Source organism: Cyphomyrmex costatus, unplaced genomic scaffold, assembly GCF_001594065.2.
Source record: "Cyphomyrmex costatus isolate MS0001 unplaced genomic scaffold, Ccosl1.0 scaffold75, whole genome shotgun sequence".
Lineage (NCBI taxonomy): Eukaryota > Metazoa > Arthropoda > Insecta > Hymenoptera > Formicidae > Cyphomyrmex > Cyphomyrmex costatus.
The window spans coordinates 2,893,603-2,917,021 of record NW_017280322.1 but is presented as its reverse complement, the minus strand read 5'-3'; the positions used below and the strand labels follow the sequence as shown (position 1 = coordinate 2,917,021).

General features: G+C 38.6%; 2 protein-coding genes across 2 annotated transcripts; both read right to left on the bottom strand.

Annotated features, from left to right (window-relative positions):
• Positions 1-26: 26 nt before the first annotated feature.
• Positions 27-17,777, bottom strand: LOC108780977 (uncharacterized). The gene is made up of 5 exons (XM_018548830.1): positions 17,514-17,777; positions 16,963-17,063; positions 6,310-16,044; positions 5,622-6,052; positions 27-3,540 (listed from the first exon to the last, which is right to left on the bottom strand). The coding sequence occupies exons 1-5, from the start codon at positions 17,731-17,733 to the stop codon at positions 597-599; spliced, it is 13,431 nt and encodes a 4,476-aa protein (XP_018404332.1). The 5' UTR covers positions 17,734-17,777; the 3' UTR covers positions 27-596.
• LOC108780853 (uncharacterized) lies at positions 17,777-22,639 on the bottom strand. Its single transcript, XM_018548667.1, has 5 exons — positions 22,625-22,639; positions 20,964-22,567; positions 19,192-20,289; positions 17,864-17,952; positions 17,777-17,819 (listed from the first exon to the last, which is right to left on the bottom strand). Exons 2-5 carry the CDS (start codon positions 22,443-22,445, stop codon positions 17,777-17,779), a joined length of 2,712 nt encoding a protein of 903 aa, XP_018404169.1. The 5' UTR covers positions 22,446-22,567; positions 22,625-22,639.
• Between the last annotated feature and the right edge of the window lie 780 nt (positions 22,640-23,419).

Here is a 23,419-nt window from a genome sequence, read left to right as displayed (position 1 = left end):
CCCCCCCCCCCCCCCTCTATCCCTCTCATTTCTTCATCTCACCTGTTTCACATGTGGGAGATCCCCTACATACAACTAAACGTTACAAATGTCCTAGTATTGTCTAAGAGTGCTCTTTTCACTTTTGCTACTTCTCATGTTCAGTCTAAATCATCCGGTATTTATAAGAGCTCGATTTATATTTATACATGTGTATAATTCTTAGATTGTAACGAGGGAGGATGCTCGTCTAATCTCTAATCTCTAAATGCCAAGCAACTATATACATTTTATATCTTCTTTCTTCCTTCTTTACGCTTAAAAACGTACACTCGTCCAACATTTGCTAACAAAGGAAAGAAGAAAAAAGATCGAACACAACAAATACTTTTCTGATGATAGATCGCACTTGTCCATTGTATTTTTATCTACCTAAACAGATCTACCAGTAATCACCGTGGCAGATACAGAATGTGATTAATTCTCATTAAAGACAAACGTGGAGACCTTTCTGGCCGTCACTATTTCGCTTTCACAGTTTATGTTGTCAGAATAACGTAGTCTCACTGCGTCTATCGCGCGGGATCTTTGATCGAGCTTTAATCATGAAACACGTATCAAGAAGTGCTGTTCCGATGCTTCTTGCTCTTCGCCTTTCCAGGCTCGAACTCGTCCTCACTCCTACGTCGTTTTTCCTTCAGTTGCTTCTCCATCGCCAACATCGTGATCATCTTCTTGTGGGAGTCGCCTACTATCCATCCGTGTTGCTCCTGCCGATCGTCCTCTTCTTCTTCGGGCGCCGGGATCGGTTCTGGCGCTTCCTCCTCGTCGCTCGAACTGGACCAATAGTATAATTGAAGAGCAGCGGTGCGTTTATGTCGACCGATTGCAACCCCGACGCCTTCCTCGACCTTGTTCCATGATTTGGTGGTCTTTAGCTCCTCATCATCAGAGTCGCGTTTTCCGCTGGACGATCTGCGCTCTTTAGAATCCTTGTTGCTTGTGGACTTCTTGGATTTCTCCGCGGTTGGCTCTTTGCTTCTTTTACTCGTCGGGATCTTTCCGTTTTCGGATTTGGAAACTTTCTTTGATTTTACTGACGATTTCGCGAGTTTTTTTCGTTTTAGTGAAGTTGACAAGTGGTCGTTGTTCTCTGTGTTACTTTCCGCCGTGGAGAAAGCACGATCTGATTTGTCGTGATTGTCTTCTGAGTTATCAAGGAAAGACTGATCAATGTACATTGCATTCTCTTCAATACTCTCGTCGCCACTTTTCTTATGCTTCTCCTTCGTCTGATGTTTCTTCCTCTGAATTTGTCCAGAGACGATTGCTTCCACAACATCGGTATTCAATGCAATATCATCATTTTGTACGATGATCTCTTTTCTTTTGCCAACCTCTCGCAGAATTTCTTCCTCGATCGCTTTCTGCTCTTTAGCAATCATCTGTTCATGCTTCTTCTCGAGATATCTCTCTTTTCTTTTCTCCTTCAATTCCCTTTTCTTCCGCGACTTATCATGATCGCTACCTTTCTTGCTATCTTTATCTCTCACATATGATTCCTCGTCCGAACTGCTTATTTCCGCTAGCAGACCTTGCTTACCTATTGCACACTTTCTTTGTCTTCTGGTCGGTTGAAAATCCATGAGTATCCTCTCTTGTTCCTCTCGTAGTTTATCTAACTGCTGTTGCTTTCTCTTCTTCGATTCTTGTACCTTTCTGCTGAGAAATACATGAAGAGGAAGATTATGATCAGATTCTTTCAGTGGTTTCTCGTTGCTGGACAATTTCTCAGGCAAAGTCGGAACATCGTCATCAGGTTCTTCCTTCTCATCTCGCATCTCTGTAGGACTCGAACATTTGTTCTCCATTTCTTCATTAATAATTCCATCGTTAGAAACTTCATCCATAGTACCATTAATGATGTTATTCTTAGCACGTATATCCTCAGCTTTCGGATCGAGATTCTCATGACGATCTAGAAAATCCAAAGCTTCTTCTAAAGAAATCATTTCCGACGCACAATCGTTTTTCGTGATTGTAGAAGTAAGTTTCGTTTGCAAAGTTGCATTTTCATCCAATGTTTGATTTTCAGATCTGTTATTCTTCACTTCTTCGATCGTCGGCTCTTCGTTCTCTTCGACTTCTGTCTCTTCGTCTGAGCTGTCTTCCCTATACAAATCATCCAAATCAAACGTTCTCTCGTATTGATTATCCGCGTCATCTTCACTGTTTCTCCCCTCATCGATCATCTTCCTTTCATCTATCACCAAAGAATGATCTGACATTTCCGATTCTGATTTTGCGACATCGTGATCATTCTTCATAGCATCTTCCTGCACAGCTCGATTCCAATCGCTTGCTACTTGATCTTCATTGTCAAATTCAGGTTCACTGCGTTGAGCATCCGTCTCGTCGACATCGTCGAGCGGTTTCTTCGAACTTTTCTTCGATTTCGAACGTTGCTCACTCGTGGTCATATAATCGATATTGTCACGTTCGTACTCGCTCTCGGATGACGTCGATAATTCCGCGAAGAGATTCTGCTTGCCTTTCGAACATGAGCGTTGACTTTTCGAAATGCCAACGCCAACATCTTCCGTCTTCGCGGCTGTCCTAAACTCGTCCGAGCTGTCATTCTCATACCATGCATTTCTTACTCGCTTCTTCGAGCTTTTACCTCGTTTCTTGATCTTACCGGATTGTTTGATACCTTCGTTTGATCGCTCTATAGATCGTTTCATGCGTTGCTTCCTTTCCACGAATTCGTCCATTGGTCCGGTAACTGCCTCAGTAATCTGTTGCTGCTGCTGTTGTTGCTCCTCGCTCTGAAACGATTTCAAAGCGCCTTTTGTCTTTGGCGCAAACTTCTCCAGCTCTTGGAATTTACGGTTGATTACAGCGTCTAATTTAGTGTTCGCGACGTAATTCGTCTTACCGTTCTGTAAGACGGTATCCAAGTTTCCATTGGTATTCCTTATCTTTGACCAATTGATATCGTAATTCTTATCGATTTGGCTCCTATAAGACATAACGCTACCCAGAGTGGGTGCCATTTGACTTTCCTCCTCGTCAAATTCGTACACATCTTTTATCCTTTCCGACTCCCCTTTTCGATCGAGAGAATCACGACGTTTTTTCTTCTCCACTAAGCCGCCATAGTGTTCGCTTCTACGGATCAGCGGGAACTCCTGCTGCTGCTTCCTGCTCTTCTTCGACTTACGTTGCTTTTGCACGTTTAATTCAACAAAAGCGCCCTTCGAACGTTGCTGTTGTCTTCTATCGTTTATCTCCTTCTTGCGCTCGAACAGCTCCTTGATGGGGTTCCTCGTTTTCTTCGTCGGCGAATTCTTCGACGTTATCGCTGAATCCTTCATTGGCTTCTTAGGGGCAGTCGGGGTGTCCTTGTCCACTACCACAGCTGCCGCTGCAGCAACCGCTGCCGCGACCATTTTCACCGATTGATGATTCTTGTTACTGTTCGTGGTATCCTCCGGCAACGTGGAGGTTGGAGCTCGAGCGCAGGCCAATTCCGCCAACAGCTTCATCGGAGCGGAACCACTGTCGGAATAAAATAGATTTATAATATTTTTATTAATAAATAAAATTGTTCGAACATCGATAACGAGATTCGTTATTAAATGTGATCGTGTGGTTAACTGCATAGAAAATATAGAAGTAGATGACTATAATTGTATTTATTAAAAGGTTCTGCATTCATGATTTATTATACAAATTTTGCGACAATGAAGGAAACAACAGAGGAATTTACAATAACATTTTTCAGTCAACAATATATCGATCAATAAACATATAATTGAAAAATACTTTTGTAAACGGGTTTTAGAGTAATTATAGATTTAATAATGGATTCGTTAATAATGAAAATTTATTGTTATCCGAGTAATTACCGCAGAGAATTAAATCAAATATAACAGAGAAAATTTCATTACACACTAACGATAATAAACTATATAAAATTATTTAATTCGAACCACATAAAGCCTTACGTGGTAAAATGCGTGTATATAACTAAAATTTTTTAAGCTGTTTTATGTCATCAAGAATTAGTTCATAGTATAGTGCAAACCTTCAGTTCACAGCGCAAATTCAAACTATTTTCTTGCATGTGAATGTGAATGCATTCAGAAATTAATCTTTTATTTAAAGATAGTTCAATGTCAAGTATTGAGCATTCTCCCAATCAAAATCGTGTTTAAAATTTAATCTATGTTCTGTAATTACCCAGTGATTATTTGTATTTCGATTAATGTGATTTCAGTGTTCTGAAATTCTAGTCTTGAGTTTCCTCCTGGTTTGTCTTACGTATGATGCGTTGCAGGAATTGCAAGAGATTTTGTAAACAACATTTTTCTTTTTTTCTCGTGGGAGAATGTCCTTCTACACCCTAATAAATTAATTAACATTATTGTAGAAATATCCCTTTGTTCCATTTCTGGCAATTATAGGGAAAGTGTACTTACAGGTATTTTTTTCTTTTTTTAAACAAAGGTAATTTCCGGGAAAACATATATGTTTGATAGTAAATAAATTAGAAGACTAATGAACATGGGGTACATATAATATATGGTCGCTGTGCTTTATGTGTTATATACTAAATTCCATGTATCGCAAGGCGCTACAAGTTGGTTCTGTTAAGGGAGAGATCGTTCGTTGCGTATAGGGTGGAGTGACGAAAGCGGATCAATACGCAACGCGAACGAATGAGCATCGTTCGACGATGGTCTCTCTACCATCTTTAGTGAAAATTAAGTATCAAGCTCGAATAATTCCAGCCCAGTGAAGAAAATAGAGAGTATAACGTTCAAACCAAGATATTATGGATTGTGTGGTGTAGTTTACAGAACATTGTACAATAAAACTCGATTTTGATTCCTAAAAAAACAATCACACCCGATGCAATAATTACGGATCATAGCATTATTTTTCAGAGAAAAAATGATTGGCCGGTATGCGCCAATCATATACTACATCTAGTTTAGCGTAATCGAAGAATTGAATAAAAACAAAATGTATGGATCGCGCAAGCAGATAAACGAGCAATCAACAGGTGTCGAACCGATGCGAAACTAAAAAATACGCTTTGATACGTAAGCCATTCTGCAAAATACAGCAAGATATTTTTAATCATCGGAAGTTCGGCGTTTTGTCACATGTATTCTATTAATCTCGAATGCCTTTTTCGCTCTCACATCAAGACGGAATTTCAAAGAAACGTATTAAAATATTAATATCTGTATATAGCATTATAAAAATAGAATAATAAACTAAGTCTTTTGTGAACGTTAAGAAAACAAATCAAGTTTGTAATTAGTAAAAAAACAAGAATTCGATATGACTAAGTTTATAAACGACAGCTGGTTAAGAAAATTTTGCAAATTTATTTTCATGAAGCACTTATAAATTTGAAGAACCTTCGTCTTCCTTGAATTCAAAACCTCATTAAACTTATCAAACTTATCTATGTCCAACTAAAAAGTTCATTATTATAATATACTTCTATTATGTTAATAGAATGTTAATTTGTTTTCTCAAAATTATTCACTATATGATATAATAAAAATATTTACAGTATAAATATTACGTATTTTTATTATAGATTTGAATATCGAAATACTCACTTATGATCATGCTTGCCGTTGCTGTGCAACAAGTTGGATAGTGCCTTGTGTAAACCACCTAGAGTCGAATTCATCTTGTTTTTGTGACCTGGTGAGGAACCTAGCTCTCTATTTGACGCAATCGATGTAGGCAACTGTTCGTGTTCGTGAATACTCGAGGAGTACGAGTTCCCAACGCTGTCTCGCTTGTCATCGGAACGATCGTTGATCTTTTGGCCGAACGTGCTGGCTATCAGATTCTCGCTCTCTCTCATACGCTGCTGGATCTTATCTCGTAGTTTGTTATTGTGCTCAAAAGCTACGTCCAAACTATCCTCATAGCCAAGATTGTCGATTCGTGACGCATCCGGACTGGCCGATCTGCTCGATCGTTCGCTACCGTGCATTCGATAACTTTTATCATGACTGTTGTACATCTCCTCGCCGAGCAACTAGAATTTTCAAGCAATATATTCCTTACATTGTGTTTATACTTTCCTTTATAAATCTGTTTTTAATTCTTAAAAGAGCAGTATACAATTTTAGACTAAATGACTTATATATAATAAAATATATAAATCGTAATAAATTATTATTTTTAGTAAATTGTACACAATTTTATTTAAAATTTATAACTTATCAATGATTTATTATAATTATATATTATTAAGTTATTCAAGCCGAAAAATTTCTAATGTATGATACTTACTTGATTCACCGACTCTAGAAGACTACCGAGACTATTTTGACTCTCCACGTCTCTCCATCGATCTCTATTGACTCTGAAGTCTTGAGGTTGATCGTCTCGTCTATGATATGATTCCGAGTGGTCCAGTTTAATCTTCTTCGCACCTCTTAACTCGTTTTCGCTTGTAGCTTTCAATCTCGAGCAACATTCTACGAAGAGCTCCTCATCAAAATTAAGGATTTTGCCTTGTCGCGGTTCCGTCGTTGGTTCCTCGATCTCTCTCGGTACATCCAAAGCATTGTCCTCCATCGCGTCTGTAGGTGCAATCGTTACTACATCCGATCTGTGACCCAAAGACGGTGATCTGATTATGATCTTCTCCCCAGAGAATTCGCTAGGATTTGTCTTTCTGGAATTATCCTCGTATGTTACGCGTTCTTCCTCTTCTTCGCCATCTTCTTCCTCCTCCTCTTCCTCTTCTTCATTGTTGGAGCTGCTTTCTATAAAGTTATTGGGAGTCTCGCGAGCGAATGGTGACAATCTTTGTCGCTCGAGATCGCTATCGTTGTCCTCCTCTTCATCATCGTTATCATTGTTATCATCGTTATCATTTCGATTCATCTGAGAATTTCCATCAAGATCAACCAATTGATTCTTCATTATTGGTTCTTCGGCCGCTAAACTGCTACAACTACGCGATGATATCGTAGATTCCTCTCCTTTTTGTCCAATGTTCTTCTCAGTTAGCTGATCATCGTCTAGATCAAATTTTCTTGCTGAATGTTTCCAATCTTCATTGACAATCCCCTTTTTGTTTTTCTTAGAATTTGTTGACTGATCCAAATATGTCAGCAAATTATCTCCATCTTTTTTTACATGCTTCGAAACAACTAAATCGCCGTAAATGGATTCATAAGAACTATCTTTGATCAAAGTTTTCGATCGAGTCCTCGATTCATTTGTCGATAGTATCGTTTGATCGTTTTGCATCTCGTTCTTCGTTTCTCGATCTTCCAAAGGAATTGATGACTCGTGATCCTTAGAAATCCTTTTGTTTGTTTTTGACTTACTTATTTTAATTATATTGAAATTCTGTTTCTTGCGACTGTTTGAGTTTTTTCTGGATCTCCCGCGTCCACTATGCACTACACTCTGTTCTTGATCTATCGAACTGACGTCTTTCCAAGTATCGTCATCTGTTTGTTTGACATTCTTCGAATTATTCTCCAAACGATTCAAATCTTTAGATTCGTCGAACTCGAATCGCTGTTCTTTAGAAATTTCGTGAAATTCATTAAGATCCTGATCATCAGAAAGACACGACGAAATCTCATTGTCAAAGGCTCGCCAGATCCTCTCGCCAGCTTTAGTCTTGCTCTCCCTGCATCTGTATTTAGACTCGGATTGCGATGGCGACGAAGCAGGTTCCTTAGCATCCTGTTTCTTACGATGACTAGAACTATTTTTCGATTTTCCACAAGAGTCGTGTTCAACTCGAAGGCTCTCCCAATTCTCGGACGTCAAATTTTTATTCTTCGTTCGCTCCTTATTCAAATCTTTTTCATGGTGTCTCTTTGTTTCTTTATCTTTATCGTTAAATTCATTAATCTGATTGCTCATTTCTTTAGTCTTGTTATCTTCGTCCAAAATCGTCAGTAACTCATCATCGAAAGCCCTCAAGATCTTCTCGTCCGCCCTGATCTTGCTCTCTCTATATCTTCGCTTGGCCGGATTGATGGGTGACCCGATACGATCCTCAGATATCGATTCGGTATTCTTCTCTCGCTTCTTTCGATTCTTCGCTTTCCCTTGAACCTCACTGCCGCACTTGTCGTTTCCCTTCTTTCTGTGTAATCGCTCAGTATCCTTTTTTGTTTCAGAACCGAAGTGGCACTTCTTCTCTTTCTTGTGTCCATTCTCGGGGAACTTTGTTAGTCCACGCAGATAGGATCTCGCATCCAAAGCATTCTTAGATATATCCGAGTCGTCTTCTGATCGTGATACCCAGTCGTTCAATACTTCTTTCACCTTATCCGCTTTCTCGCCACCAAACACTCGGCCGAACACACTCTTCACAATTTTACTTTTACTCGAAGCAGCAGATTCAATCCTGTCATCCTCGTTCTCGCTGTCACTTGACAGTTCAGCGACTTTGATTTTTTTCTTTTTATCCTTGGATGTTTTCAATCTTTTACGATCAGTTTCTCGTTCTTTACTCGTTGACTTTCTGGATAATTTCTTGTTAGATTCTCGTCGAATTGTTTTTTCATCGTAAGTGCTATCATTTCCTGAATCATTCAATATCTTCTGAGATTCGTGGAAATTTAGAACAGGTTTATTGTCAGCGGTTAACGTTTTATCTTCACTTTCTGATCCTAACAAGATTTTTGCTTTGGGGACTTCTTCTTCGAAAAGTTGTTCTCTTGGCTTCATTTGTTCCTCTTCTAAGATATTTGTTGATTTTGGAATTTCGAAGCTTTCATTGTTGTCTAATTCGATTGCTTTTGATTCAGCTGATTCCAAATCATCAATGGATACCTGTTCGATAATTTGTGAAGGAAGCTCGGCTGATGATTCAGTTGTTAGATGTACTAAAACATTCACATTCGTATCATTTCGTTTATCTTCTAGTACACATTTTGCATCATCAACACATGTGTTTGTTTCTGATGGTATCAATATTTCGACTTTTTCTGATGGAACGTTGGAGGTAAGCATATTCTCGCAATTCTTTGCGAGTACGGTGTCGTCTATCGCAATATCCGTAGATTCTATTCTCTGAGTCGATCGATCTTTGGAAACGTTTAGTTCGGTGCTTTGAACGTCTTCAGCATTTAATAAATCTTTCTTTGTTTTCGATAAACTTGATTCTGAAGTATGATCTTGAACGGCAGGTGAAGACTCCGCGTTCGGTATCAAAGAACTGATCGACGTGGATTCTTCGATAACCATTTTGGAACATGATTCAATCACGTCTGCCTTTTCTTTCACTTCATCATAATTTGATTTCGTCAATTCGGAAGCACTCGAATTATCTGCTTGTACTGAAGAATTTGTAATGGGTACAGGATTTTTTCTAGGCCTACCCCGACTCCGTTTGGGAGGAGGTTGGGCATTCGCATCAATATGTGGCGGTTTACTGATTTTGTCAAGACGCTCTTTGGTATGCAAATTTAATTTTTGATCCTCGATTTTTGATTCATCAAGATTGCTCGTAGCCACAGAATCATTTCCGTTAACTTCAAGTTTCGCGGAAGCTGAAGTATTACTGGAATTCGGAACAATTCGATCTTTAAGTCTTGGTCTTCCACGTTTCTTTTTCTTAGTGCTATTCGTTGAGTCTGTTGTCAAGTTTGCGACTTCTGTATTCTGGGGACTCTTATCGTCAGTAGCAACATATGCGTTTTCCTGTAGTGCATCCCTGTTGGTTTCTTTTACTTCGTTCTGTCTCTTTTGCACATCACAGCTATCTTCTTTCTCATCACTGTTCATTTCCGTGGAAGTATCCATAAAAAATATATCAGCTTCAATATCAGACTCTTCATAATGCTGAATGTTTTTACTTCTTCTAGGTCTTAAACTGAAACGATTTATCTCAGTTAAAGCTGAGGTCTCTTCTTTTTCCTCATTATAAGCTTTAGAGACTTTTCTCGACGTTTTCTTCGTAGTCCTCGTGGATTCTGTTTGCTGGTCAGCTTTCCTATCGGTATCACATACCGATTTTAAATCTGTTTCTTCATTTAAAGATTTAACAATTAATTCTGATTGATTCTCCGTTTCAGTGTTATCTACACATTCTTTAGAAATATCTCCAGTCTTTTCTACTATTTCCATTATTTCCTTCATCGAAGAATAGTCACAAGATGGTGAGGAAACTTGCACATCATTGGTTGGTTTTGAAAGCTCGCTCGAGTCAATTTTCGAATTTTCTAATTTAGGAGAATCCAAGAGCAAATGTTCTTCAGCCAGATTTCTTTTTTTCGATTTGTTCCGCTTCTTGTCATTGTTCTTGCTTCGTCCTGAATCCTCTTGTTTTGTTTGGATGGCTTTGATAGGTGTTGATGACAACATCGGCTCTTCTGGTGTTAGTTGATCAGTCAAAACGTATTCGTCATGACTCATGTTCTCGGTAATCTTGCAAATCTCTTCGTCTAGCAGTTTATCTTCCAACATTTGCCTTGTTCCGAGATCCACAAGAGATTTCGTCAATTCTACTTCCGTGCTACTTGTGTAAGGAACGAAGTTCTCGTCTAGCTCTAAAGATTTCCGATCGGTTTCATGAGATGGAGCGTCTTCTAGAACGTTCTTCGTCTGTTGATCATTCTCTTGATTACTCTTCCATTCGTTGTCGTCCTCTTCAGTATTCTCGAACGTGTTGCTGTTAACAGACTCGATTTTATCTTTGGTGGATTTTGTCAACTGTGATAAATGCGACTGTGACAACGTATGTTTCTTTAGAGAGCTCTTACGAGTGAAGCTTGTAGCGCATACGCCGCAGAAAAATTTCGGAGTCTCCTTCGTTAACTTCTTCTTTTTCTCCACGATCAAGATCTCACCGGTCTTTGTGTGCACCACCACAAAGTTGCCAGCCGTGCGTTTTTTCGGAGTAACCGGATTATCTGAAGAATCATGATTATTAGATGCTGGTCGTTCTAAAGCATCCGAATCTTTGTTCTCTGTGTCATCTATTAGTTTGTTTGAGTCTTCGTTTTGTGGATCCAAAGATTTGTTAGTAAGTTCGAGCTCTCGTTCAATCTTTTCCAAGGCTTCCGTATTTTCTAATGAAGCTTGGATATCCATCGGAATATCAATATCATCCACGTCAGATAAATCAAGATGCTCATCGAGCAATGATTTGCTCGTTTTCTCTTTTGGACTTTGCTTACCACTCTTCAGAGCTATTGAATCTATGAGAGAAGAATCGGCTCGGGCGCTGCCAACTACCATCTCCTCTTTCCTCTTTTTCTTTGCGAATCGCTTCTTCCTAAAGTAACTGGACTCGCTAACGCACGAGCTCTCGGACAAGTCGTCCATACTTTCGGCACTCTGATTTCGAATACCACAATCAGCAAGGTCTTCGCTTGATAGTTGTGTTTTTCTCTTAAACATAGATCTTGTCTTGGGTAAAAATGGAGCGAGACCGATCGATCCAGAAGAACTCGATCTTTCGAACTTCTTCGTATTCGATTCTTCTCCAGTAACATGTTTCTCTATTTCTTCCTGCTCTTTGACTTTCTCTTCGATCGAGTTAGATATCTCGCCGATCACCATGGGTTCCTCATTCGTCTGAGACTCTTCGGAAACGTTTCCGCTGTTCCAACGATCTTCTTCGGACTGCAATTTCTTCTTTGGACTTCGTTTCTTCGCGCTCTGCGGTAGATCCTTCACTTCCGGTATTTTAAAATGCTCTAAACTAACAGATAATTGCTCGTTAGTATCTGCGATGCTGGATTCATCGTTGAATTTCGAAACAATTTTAGTAGATTTGTCTTCCGGTAGTTCCAGATGCTCCTCGGCCAATGACTTCTTTTTCGCGCCACGTTTCTTAGTTGTTTTTGAAGACATCGAATTAACGAGACTTAAATTTTCTGAGTCTGTATTTTGTGTCTCTTTACGTTTCTCAGGTGCTATTTCCACTGCATGCAAGATATTTTCTAAAGGAGTGTCTGAGTCGCTAGTGGTCCCAGTTTTTATCGATTGCATATCAGTTAATTCTAAAGATTCTCTCAAAGTAGACAATGAAGATGGTATCTTCTCTGTTTCATCCATCAGTTCTATGGAAGTTTCGAGGATGTTTGTAGTAACGTCCATCGGAGAAGTTATTGATAAAACAGATTTCGATTTTCTCTTCGATTTACGCCTAGATGAAGATCCGTTCGAATTGACTTGATTCTTTTTCTTATTTCTATTTGTAGATTTTCTACATTCAACGCTTTTCTCTGAAGATAATATCGAAAAATCAATGTTTTTCTCGGTTGATTCTATTGACTGATCATTGGTAATATCTTCGTCAGAAATTATTTTATCAAGGGATTTCTCAAGATCCGCCATTAATTTTGCATTTTCACAAGTGATTTCTGAAAGATCGGTAAATATTTCTAAATCTGATTCATGGTTAGCTTTCATAAGATTATTTTCCAAATTTGTTGGCTTTAAGTTATCCTTGATAATTTCGCTTTCGTTGTGTTGGAGCAGATTCAACTTTTCGGCTTCAATATTTGTGTTTAAAGTCTCCATACTATCATCTTTCTTTGAAAACTCATTTCCAATATCAGACTTAAATGTGTCATTTAATCCAAGTTTCTTCTGCGCATCTTCTTCTGTGCAATCTTCGATGATTTCTAGTAATCTTTTCTTATTTTTCTTAGATCTTGCATCTAGTGATTTTTTGTTGGATTTTCTCCTAGATTTCGTAACGCCTTTCTTTCTTTCAGGTTTTTCTAAATTTTCTTTTTGTGTCATAATTAACGAACAAGAAATTGAAGTATCGGTTAATGATGAAGAACTCTCATTTGGAATTTTTATTGGAATAATTGGTTCTTCATTTGTCATAGATTTCTTTTCGCAAGATTCAACATTTTCTTCAACAGAACTTACTTTTCTGTCCAAGTCATCGTTATTCTTCATCTCAACGTCTGAAATATTATCTGCTCTAATTTGATTCTCACTTTGAGTTTCAGTCTTTGCTGCTAAGCTTTTTTCGAGATTATCTGACATCTCCAAAGAATCCGTTGAACGTTTGGAAACCGCGCTCTCAACACTGATTTTCTCATTTTCCAACGCTTGGACTTCAGAATCGACAATCATCGGCAGTTCTTTGTCAGTGAATGTAACTGTCACATTTTTATCGTTCTTTGAGGCATGGTTTGCCTCATTGGAATTTGTACTCTCCGTATTATCAGTCAAGGTGGGTCCGACCTCATCGAGAATACTAGTCAATTCATCGGCCGCAGTGTCAAGCAAAGAACCTACCTCACCTTCTAGCAAAGCGTCTTTCTGCTTCGCTATTTTCGACACAATTTTCTCTAAGAAAGAGCCTTTGCCCTTGGGTTTCCTTCTAGACAGATCGAGGATAATGTCGTTGGCTGGCGAACACGCCTTAGCAGTTGCAACTTTCAAGGATACGTCGACTTTTCCGTCGGCGAAGGCGTTCTCGAGTTGTGCTTCATCAGGACAAGCATTCTTCTTATCATCCGCGTGAGAGCTATCGGTTGTGCTCGTCGCAGTAACAATTTCGTTCTCCGTGGATTTCTCTTCACTTTTGGTAAGGACCGACAGCTCGCTAAATGCTGAGTCTATCATGTTGCCCTCGCCACTACTTGGTTGTTGGACGCTTCCGTTTCGGGCTAGCCTATCTGGATTGTCTAAACTAGTCTGAACCGTGAGTACCTGCACGTTCTGCTGTGCTTCCACAGGAATATTCATGCCCTCCGTCAAAATACCGATAACATTGTTTAAGGACCTCCTCCTCAACGATTTTTCACGACGCGCACCCCATGACTTCTTGGGTCTCCCTACCTTCAGTTTACTATGAACATTCACGGATGTTTCCAAAGAGTTTTCCTTACCACTGTCGATGGACAGGTTACTCGTCTCTGATTGCAAGTGACTTAAATTTATATTCACTACTGTCGAGTCTAGGCGATCATCGGAATTTTTATCGCTTTCGGTTTCAATTTCCTTCTTAGAAATTTTATCGATAACTTCTCCGAGTTCTTTCTCAGCTTCCTTTCCGCTTGACGAGGCATTTTCGCTGCCACTCTGTGCTTTGGACGCACGAAAGTTAGTTACTTCATCTTTGTCGAGCGATTTGTTACGACTGCGACGTTTCCCCAGCAAAGATTTGTCTTTTCGGAGGTTATCGCTTACAATTTCCAAGGAAGGCTCGTTCTTAACGTCGCTCATTGATCCTCTCGTTTGTCTTCCATCAGTTTTACTTTTCATCTCGGGATTATCAACCATAATTTCCTTTGTTTTCACTGTTCTGTCTTTTTTACCTTGTTGATTTCTTTCATTTTGCGCTATGTTGGCAATTGCGTTGCTAGTCGAATCCTTCTCTAGACTTGTTTTCGCTAGCTTATCGTCACCCTTCTTCTCAGCGTTTTTTCTGGATGATTTTTTATTTGCTTCAATCTTCTCTTTTTTGCTCGTATCTTTCGAGCCGTTTGATTCGTCATCGAGTTCTCGCGATTTCTTATCGCTCACTTGAAGCACTTTCGATCTTGGTGCCAATTGTCTGAGGTTGCGTTTCGAGTCGTTAGATGCGAGTTCTAGTGTGCTCAAAAGATCGTCCTTGTCGAGGATACATTGAGCCGAATACAACAGTTTCTTCACCTCGAACGGAATGTCCGACAATTTCACCAAATCTTTCTTTACTCTGGTTTTCGAGTTGCTTCGAGTTTCCTTCGTCGCTTCTTCTTTTTTAGATTTAAAATCTTTTTTGGCAATTGTCTCTTTCTTCAATATTTCTTCCTTGCTATTTTCACCGCTATTAGCATTTAAAATCGGTAAACTCTTCCTGCCTTTCATTCTCTCATCTTTTAACACTATTACGTTATTTTTGGAAGCTTTGTTTTCTTCAATTGTATTAGTCTTCCTACGCTTCGCCATGTCTTTCGTTTCCTCTTTCGGTTTTCTTCCTCTCGTTGATTTCTGCTCCTTTTTTCTTTTTTCAGGAATAGCTTCGAGATCGGCGTTAGTCTCAATATTCTCCTCTTTTTCCTTTAAAACACACTTTGTGGAAATTCTTGATGTCTTTTGATCCTGAAGAGAACTTGATGATGTTACTGGCGACAAGATAGGTAAATCATTCGCCGACTTATCGACATATTCCTCGTTGGAGGAAACAATCTGTACAACTGGTTCCAATGTCGGCATCTTGTCACTATCCGATGATAGTCGAGTGATTCTTCGTGGCAGCTGAACCCCAATTTTTTTTAATTTTTGCGCCGCTTTCAGTTTGGGCTTAATTTCGAGCCAATCGGCAGATTTATATTTTTCATCGTCTGTTTTCGCTTCAAACAATTTCGCTGACAAATTTTTGTTTGGATTGCGAGCGAACTTACCATCCTGCGTTCGTAATTGTGATTTTGCTTTGATAGAAGCATTCATGGATGCCACCGGATCCACAGGACGCTTTTTCTTCAATATATTTTGCGTCAATTTGTTTTTATTTTTTACTGCAGAAATTGTCGATATCTTTTTAATATTGATATTAACGTCATTTTTGTTAATCGCTTTCGGCGTCATTTTTGCGTTCTTTGGTGTGCTCTTTGGGGAGGATGCCTCCTCGCCTTCGCCCTTTGTCTCGGATGTAATATCATTCTTGAACTTCGAAAATTTTCCCAGTGTTTTCACTAACTTATTACTACTTTTGCTTTGAAGTCGAGGGTTTTTCACATTTCTCTTTTTGCCGAGAACCTTAGGTCGTCCAACGACTCTCGGTCGAATAGTTCTATCATTCTGATCCGAAGCCTTGCTAGTTGCCTTTAACGAACCTTCGTTCATCTCTTTGGCATCTTTCTTATCTTTGTTCTCAGTTTCGGCGGTTTTGTCGACATCGCTATCTAATTTCTTCTCAGTCTCGTGACACTTCCTCACAACGCTCTCGATTACCGCTGCGATGTTATCACTTCGACAGCGATTCCGCTGAATCGACTTGGCGTTCTTCAGCAGTTTGTTCCGCAGAGCGGCTTTGTTGCGTGAGATTCGAGACGAGTTGTCGCCGATTATGCAAGGCCTTGTTCTGGTCTGCACCTGTTTCAACAAAGCCCAAAGATACCACTACAGCTTTTGTGCTGATAAATTCAGTTTCATTATCATTGAGACATAATTTAAAGTTTTATCTCTAATAACATTTTTATCTTATATTTTTATTTATAATTTACCTTTCTATAAAGGTACAAAATAGAAATATAATACGAAAAGCAAGAAAAATAGCATTTTTAACGAAAGAAAAATAAAACGAATATGATGTTTGTATAAAAATCGCTTTGCCTGCGCGACTGTGTGTACGATCATAGGAATGTGTAGTTCTACACAACGCGTATATCAACTAATCGATGCCTCCACTCGTGTGTGACGAGGCGTGCAAGGCAATAACGTTCTATCATTATTTCGACAAGTCTCGAGTTTTTCGAAATTATTTGCATATTTGCGTTGCTCAGGTTAACCAGCGGTACAATGTTTCGTTACTCACGTAATTTGTCTTCGATAATACACAAAATTACGTTAAGCTATATCTATTATACGATTTCAATCGATCTCATTTATTATGTCCCGTTTATACTGATTTTTCTATCAGTAGGAAATTATAAGGAATTGTATAATTTTCTTAGATAATAAAAATTGAAATGTAATTGAAATTATTAACTATTATAACGACATTTCAAGCAGCTTTTCATTGAACAATTTTAATATTATATAATGTGACATGATACGACTTTCATATTTTGATGTGATTTTCATCGCAATAGTTCGGAAAAATAATATCCAATTGTATCATTACAAAACCTTTATAGAGAAGACCCCATTAATGTTAAATATTACGCTGTCAACATCCTTCAATTAGTCGGCTATTATAATCACCTTTATGAATCTAATATCGATCCAGTTTTGATTGAGTGTATTATTAAGGTGAAAATAGACATTGCTTTGTACTATTAAATTACTTACGTTACGAAGTCTACCCTGCGATCGCATCATGTTGTCCTGCAAAACCTTCCTCGTAGCTCTTTTAGCCGGCAGATTGGCCAGCATTTTCTGAATGCTTTCGCCTGAAAACATATTCGAGCGATCAGTCGTGAAGCTAGGTTTATATTACAACAACTCGTAATTATCACTTAGTATCTAAGATGATATTAATAAATTGTAATAAATTCATTTAAATTCTTTTTTCGAGCAATGAGATTTGAAGGCCGTAGGCGAAAAATACACATTACATACACTCAGCGTCGATACTTTTTAATTTACAATTCATATAATTATGCAAAAAGATTATATCTTTGTGTTAGAAGAGAATCTGTTCCATAAAAAACACATCAGCTGTTTGTCAATCTATATATGTGTGCACATACATATTATATTCTTTTTTCTTTTTATATTTTTGATATAAAATCTGTTTCCTGTTCGTGAACCTGTCACATAAAGTATGCAAAATACAGAAATGATATAGAAAAACTGAATTGACTTCACATTTTCGTCCTAAAAGCGAATTTCATTCTTACGGTCGCTCGGGCGAACTCTAGGGCCGGTCGGTACTTGTTTCTCTTTGGATCGCTCCGCGTTGACAATCCGCGGCTGCGTCTGCGAGTTCTGTATGTTTCTCTTCATGCCACGTTGACGCCGTCGACGGCTGCGACTACCAAATGGACGCCACTTGCACTTCTTCTTGCCACTACCGGTGAGGCCAAGCAACCAGGCCTGATCACCTCCACATTCCAACATGTGACGATGCAACTCACCCACATTAGGGCAACTCTTAGCACATTTAGTGCATACCATCTCCTCGAGAGAGGCATTGCGTGCAGCATCTGTAGGTGCATCTCGTCCTGGTAGATATAGATGCGTGTAGTACTCGCGTTGATCGCCGGCCAGGTCGAAGTGCGAGCACAGAACACGTGGATGCGTGGCAGCTTTGTGATCCTCCATCTCTTTAAGTGTCACCTGCACAAAAATATCGATGGTTCAGGTTGCGTCTTCGCTTAGTGTTTCGTCTCTCAATCGATATCGAATACGTAATATTTCAATTTTTGTAAAATTCAATTAAAGCGCTAACAACGAAGAAGATGTAGGGATTCCTACGATATTTCCCTCGATAATACGGTACATAGATAAATAAGCTGTTTTTATGTTCCTCTTAAGATAATAAGAAGAAATTTTATTCTGATTCACTTACAGATATTTCATTAGATATGAATTATTCGATTTGTATGCAGAAAAAAACAGACCATTGTAGAAACAAAGTTGCATGAGTAAATCGGTAATTTAGAAGACTCACTGAAAACGCTCACCATCCGGTATGTGTATCGCACGAATGTCAAAGATCAAATACGTTACTTGATAAATTATCTAGACCGCGTTCGTACTAATAAAAATGCACCATTTGCAACACGACAGTAATATTTAAAATCGTATTAAAAAAACTTGTTGCGTATTTTTTATAATTCTTGGTTCTTTTTTATATTTTGTAGTCACTATATATTTGAAAAAGTGGACATTTCCTTGTTTAAAATCATAAGGTGCTACATTAAGTTTAATTAATAAACTTGAAATATTAATTGTACAATTAAATCTGCTTATTCGTTTAAAATATTGAAGAAATTTTATGTACTTATCAAATTACTCTATAAAAGAACTATAAAGTTTCGTAATAAAGATCTTAAGCCGATATTTACAGTCGGTTTATATATTTAAGATTGTCTTAAATATATCTTAAGGTAAGATGACATAAATCAATCATAGACCCATATTAATATCTCCGTATCTTTGATAATATCGTAATGGAAAACACCGGTCAAGTCAACCTAATTACTGATATTTTGATTATTGCAAGAAACAAAACACTGAGAGGATAAAAAAAAGAAATAGATAAGAAACAATCGAAAATCGTTTTTCGAAAATAAATGCTAAGATTTAAATTATTGCAATTTTTATCAATAATTTAATTGATTTTTTTTCATATTTCTTATTATTAAATTTTTATTTTTAACAAAATATGATATTATAAAGAAAAAATATATAAAACAAAAACGTCTTTATGTACGCAGTTTTCACATTGTTTTAATTATATTTCTAACTTTTTTAATGTATTAATTTCTTATATTTAACGACAACTCTCGGATCTGCCCTTTACATTATCCTATTTATTGTTAAAATAAAAATATGTAGAAGTTATATACTTACGTGTCTGGAACCGCAAGCGCCGCAAATGTAGATTCGCATTCGTGACCATTCGCCGCTCAGCTCAGTGTAAACGATCTCCTGAGCATCGGTGACCCCATTGTCGCTTTCCTCGCGCCTTCTCAGTCTCATAAAATCTGCAAATTCAACAGTGAATTCCGTACTAATCGACAACGTTGCGGATGATTCGGTTGTTGTCTCCTTTTTAGTTTCGCTTGGAAGTGGTTCGCCAACATCGCAGTGGACATCGACAGTCGTGGCACCCGTATCAACCACGCAAACGGTATCAGTGTTATCCTCATCTCTCACTGCTATTTCAACAGGCTCTATCTGATCCTGTTCGCAAAGAGATACTTCAGTTATCTCGCAGGATTTCAACTGAGTCTGATGTAATTTGCTGCCAGCAAGACGTTCCTTAATAAGCTGTTGCTTTTTTCGGAGTGTCAGCTGCGTGGAGATGTCAAACTTGCTAAGGTCCTTGATCGAGCACGTCCACTGTTCCCTGCCGTCGTACTTTCGTGGGAAATTATATTTCTCGAAAGAGACGCGACGAGGTCGTGAGCCGCTCCTCATTTTCCCGGGTTTCCGGGCATGTTCACTCGAGTTTTCGTACTCCTCGCTGGCCGAATAGTCTTTACTGTAAACCGGGGTCGCCGCGGTTAGTGAAATATCGATAGGAAATTGGATCTGATTGACGCTATGCTCGTAGTACGACTGTTGCGGTTGTTGTTGCGGCGATTTTGATTCCGTCGTCGTCGCCGTCGAGCTTGAGGTAGCAATCGGTGATGTGCACGTCGAGGACGACGTGCCGCTTATCGTTTGCAGCTTGCCGTCCAGGTGGTGCAGCAGGTTCTCACGAATGTTGCAACTCACATTGCTGTAGAAAGAACTGTCAAACTCAGGACTGGCCGGATTATCGATGGATTCTCGCGTCGCAATGAGTTTCGTTCGACTACTGTCTAACCGCTGGCTGTCATCTTGATCCTCCGATTCCTTTTCTTCGGATCTTTTCTCTCTAACTGACGACATATTCACCTTCTCACGTAAATTTTGACTACAAAAATCTCTGTTGGGGGGCGATCCTTCTTTAATTTTCTCCGGCTGAAAGAACAAAGATGTGTTTGTCTCACAATAACTAATCATATTTTCAAGATAGAAACTTTTCGATTCAAATTTGAAGTAAAAGTAACGTATTCTTGCGTCAATTTCTGAAAGTATTCTTATGTTCTTATTTAGATTTCTTCATTCTTCAAGGAACAAAATACAACAAGTTATTACTCAGTTACCTTGAGATTTGTTATTGTTTTTGTTTCTATTATAGTGAATTTTATATTTTTGTTTCTATTATAGTGAAATAACATTCCTTCACTCAAAGTTTTAAAGTTATTAAAAATTTAACGATGTAGATTCATTAAAAAATTAAAAATTATTGTGATTATAAATAGAATAACTATGTACAGAATTAGAAAAAAGCTAAAAGAATTTTTTAAAGAATTATTTAAGAGTATGGATATTCGATAGTAGAATATATATATATATATATATATATATATATATATGGTATAAATATAATAATAAATATCCAATATATTATAATATAATATAATAATAAATATCCAATAAACAAATAAAGAATGAAAGATCAACAAATTTTCATAGATTTAATAATATTTAACACTCGATAAAATATCGAACAAAGCATTAAAGTTCTATATTCTATTCTAAGACACAAGAAACAGTATTCACAACGCTCATCGATTTTTCGCGACATTTACCTGAACCTGACCGATCTTCTCGGCATTTCCCCCGTGCGTCTCGCTTATGTGTCCCACCAAAGCTTCCCGGGTGAGGTACCTCGTCAAACACTGGACGCACGCGTGGTACTTATCTCCGTGACTAGCGACCATGTGTTGGAACAACGTCTCCAGGGTATCGGCAGATTTCTCGCAGCAGTACTGACAGTTCTGGGAGGGTTTCCGGAGATTCCTTTCCGATCTCCTGCCACCGCCTAGCTGGTGTGCTTTCTCCGTATGCCGCTGTAGCCGGGACATGGATAGAAACTTCCTGTCGCAATAGAGACAGAGAACTCTGACCGGTGGAGTATTGGACGACGGTTTTGGCTTCTGAGTCGATGGAGGGCTCGAGGACGATCCTGAAGAGAGTCGTAAAGTTATCAACTCATTCGACTGACAATTTTGAAGCACAGACGCGACTTTGTCCAAGGGTAGACTGCAATGCAGACCCGTCACGGGCAACTCCTGAGCGCTGATGTTTGAGTCTTTGGTCTCCACCCTCGATTCGGTCACGTCAGTCTTCTTCGACTTTTTACACTCTTCGGTCTTTTGCAGGTTCTCATGATCGTCGACAGTACGATAGATGTCGCTCAACAGATCGTCCAGTAATTCACCGCAAATCACTCCCACCGTAGTATCTTCTGAGACCGCATGTTCATCACGCGTTCGGTTTCCTCTGCCGTCGTCAACATTCGCTCTTTCCTCGACCTGATGCTCACTCAATCTGTCCATTATAATCGTGCTTAATGTTCGACTTTCCTTCTCCCTCGAAACACTTCGATCATCTTCGGATGATTCTTTCTCCTTAACGTCCAAACCTTCTTCCTCTATCTTTGAATCTTGACTAATTCTGACCTCCGAATCTTGTAAACTTTCTTCTATCGTTTCTTTTGTACTCGAGAAGTCTGTAGTCTCCGAAAATTCGTCTTCGACATTTTTGATCATCGAGGAGTCCTCTAATCGTGGCACAACAGCTGCTTCGATATCACCCTCGCTTGAAGGCTCAGATTTGACTGCTGTATCTGTCGGATCTTCTTCTTCCTCCTCTTCCTCCTCTTCCTCTTCTTCCTCTTCATCACTACTTTTCCTCTGCCTTTCTAGCTCCTTTGTCTTCTCTGCGTTCTTATCTTCCTCCTCGTTGTCCTTGATCACGCCATTCAGCACCGTCATCACGTATTTCTCCAGAGTTTCCAGGTTTCTCTCAACGCTACTCCGATCGTCTTCTTCCTTCCTCGGCGAGTCCGAGCTAGCTGCTCCATCTGGCACCTTTTTGCGAAGGTTGTTGATTACGTTGCTCAACCGCGATCGCTTGTCCTGAGCAGTTTGCGCCGATGATCTGTAGGCATGACCGTAGCGTTCCTGCAGATGCTGCTGCTGATGCTGCTGACGATCGGCGTTGCTCCCTGCCGCGTTGGCAGGATGGTTGACGCCCAGATCCTCCAAACTCTGCGTCGACGCTACCATCCTATCGGATGACGTAGTCGAATCGGATGCCGAAGGGATGCCGGACAACTTCGCCGTGTGATAACCTTCAATTGTATCGTCGTTCGGTGTCTCGCTACCAGCTACGTCCGCCGAAGCCGCCTCTAAAAAAGATTGTCCTTGTAATCGTTGCCGCGTTTACATAATGCTTCCTGCCGAACCTTCAATTATTACGAAATATTAGCATCTTGCGTATTCGATCATTGAAAAATAGGTGTTTTTTTCCCTCTGTACTCTCTGAACTGGTGCACTCTGAACACAGTACAATAAGTTTATACAAATATAAATTTGACTCAGAGCACTTGTTTAAGAAAGTTCTTCGCTACTTTCTAGTCAATAGATAAGTTTAAATTCTTAAAATTGTATAAAAAATGATTAAAATAATAATATAAAAATCTTATCAATAATTTCTATATATTCTTTGTATATTATTATACATATTCTTTATATATTATTAAATATTTAAAATTAACAAAATAAAACTCATTTATGATGTATAATTTACAAAATACTCATTTGATATGATAGGCTTGATCAATATGCTTAAGATTATGTATCATTAAGATTATATACATGTCTTGTTCTCAAAATAATGCATACGATGTATTAAAATATGCAAATAATGGAGATAATGTAACATCGCAATTATGACACAAATTTAAAAGCGGCTTTTGATAGATTTAACAAGAATATTTCTAAAAATAATATATACGCGTAACCCCTCATATACGTGCGTCATCCATTTGACAAATATTCTTGCTTTCCTTTTCATCGAAAAATATAAATTTCTCTCAAATTGTGTAGGGTTAATTGAGACAAAACTTTACTAGAATGAGCTTAAATATTTATTCTGCATCTATAATGTTTTTAAAATTTCTACCCTATATGCAAATATTTCCAATAAGAAAAATGTCTACGAGATAAGAGGTTTGCTCTTTTTTGCAAGAGCTAAAGTT

What these genes read in the sequence shown, in the direction of transcription:
- LOC108780977 (XM_018548830.1), bottom strand. Translation starts at nt 17,733, where the DNA reads ATGTTGGAATGTGGAGGTGATCAGGCCTGGTTGCTTGGCCTCACCGGT. An exon ending in TAGAGTTCGCCCGAGCGACC is followed by an intron (nt 17,064 to 17,513) that starts GTAAGAATGAAA and finishes ATATGTTTTCAG; the next exon opens with GCGAAAGCATTCAGAAAATG. An exon ending in TTCTAGAGTCGGTGAATCAA is followed by an intron (nt 6,053 to 6,309) that starts GTAAGTATCATA and finishes TGAAAATTCTAG; the next exon opens with TTGCTCGGCGAGGAGATGTA.
- LOC108780853 (XM_018548667.1), bottom strand. Translation starts at nt 22,445, where the DNA reads ATGGTAGCGTCGACGCAGAGTTTGGAGGATCTGGGCGTCAACCATCCT. An exon ending in AGAAGATCGGTCAGGTTCAG is followed by an intron (nt 20,290 to 20,963) that starts GTAAATGTCGCG and finishes TTGTTCTTTCAG; the next exon opens with CCGGAGAAAATTAAAGAAGG. An exon ending in GCGCTTGCGGTTCCAGACAC is followed by an intron (nt 17,953 to 19,191) that starts GTAAGTATATAA and finishes ATTTTTGTGCAG; the next exon opens with GTGACACTTAAAGAGATGGA.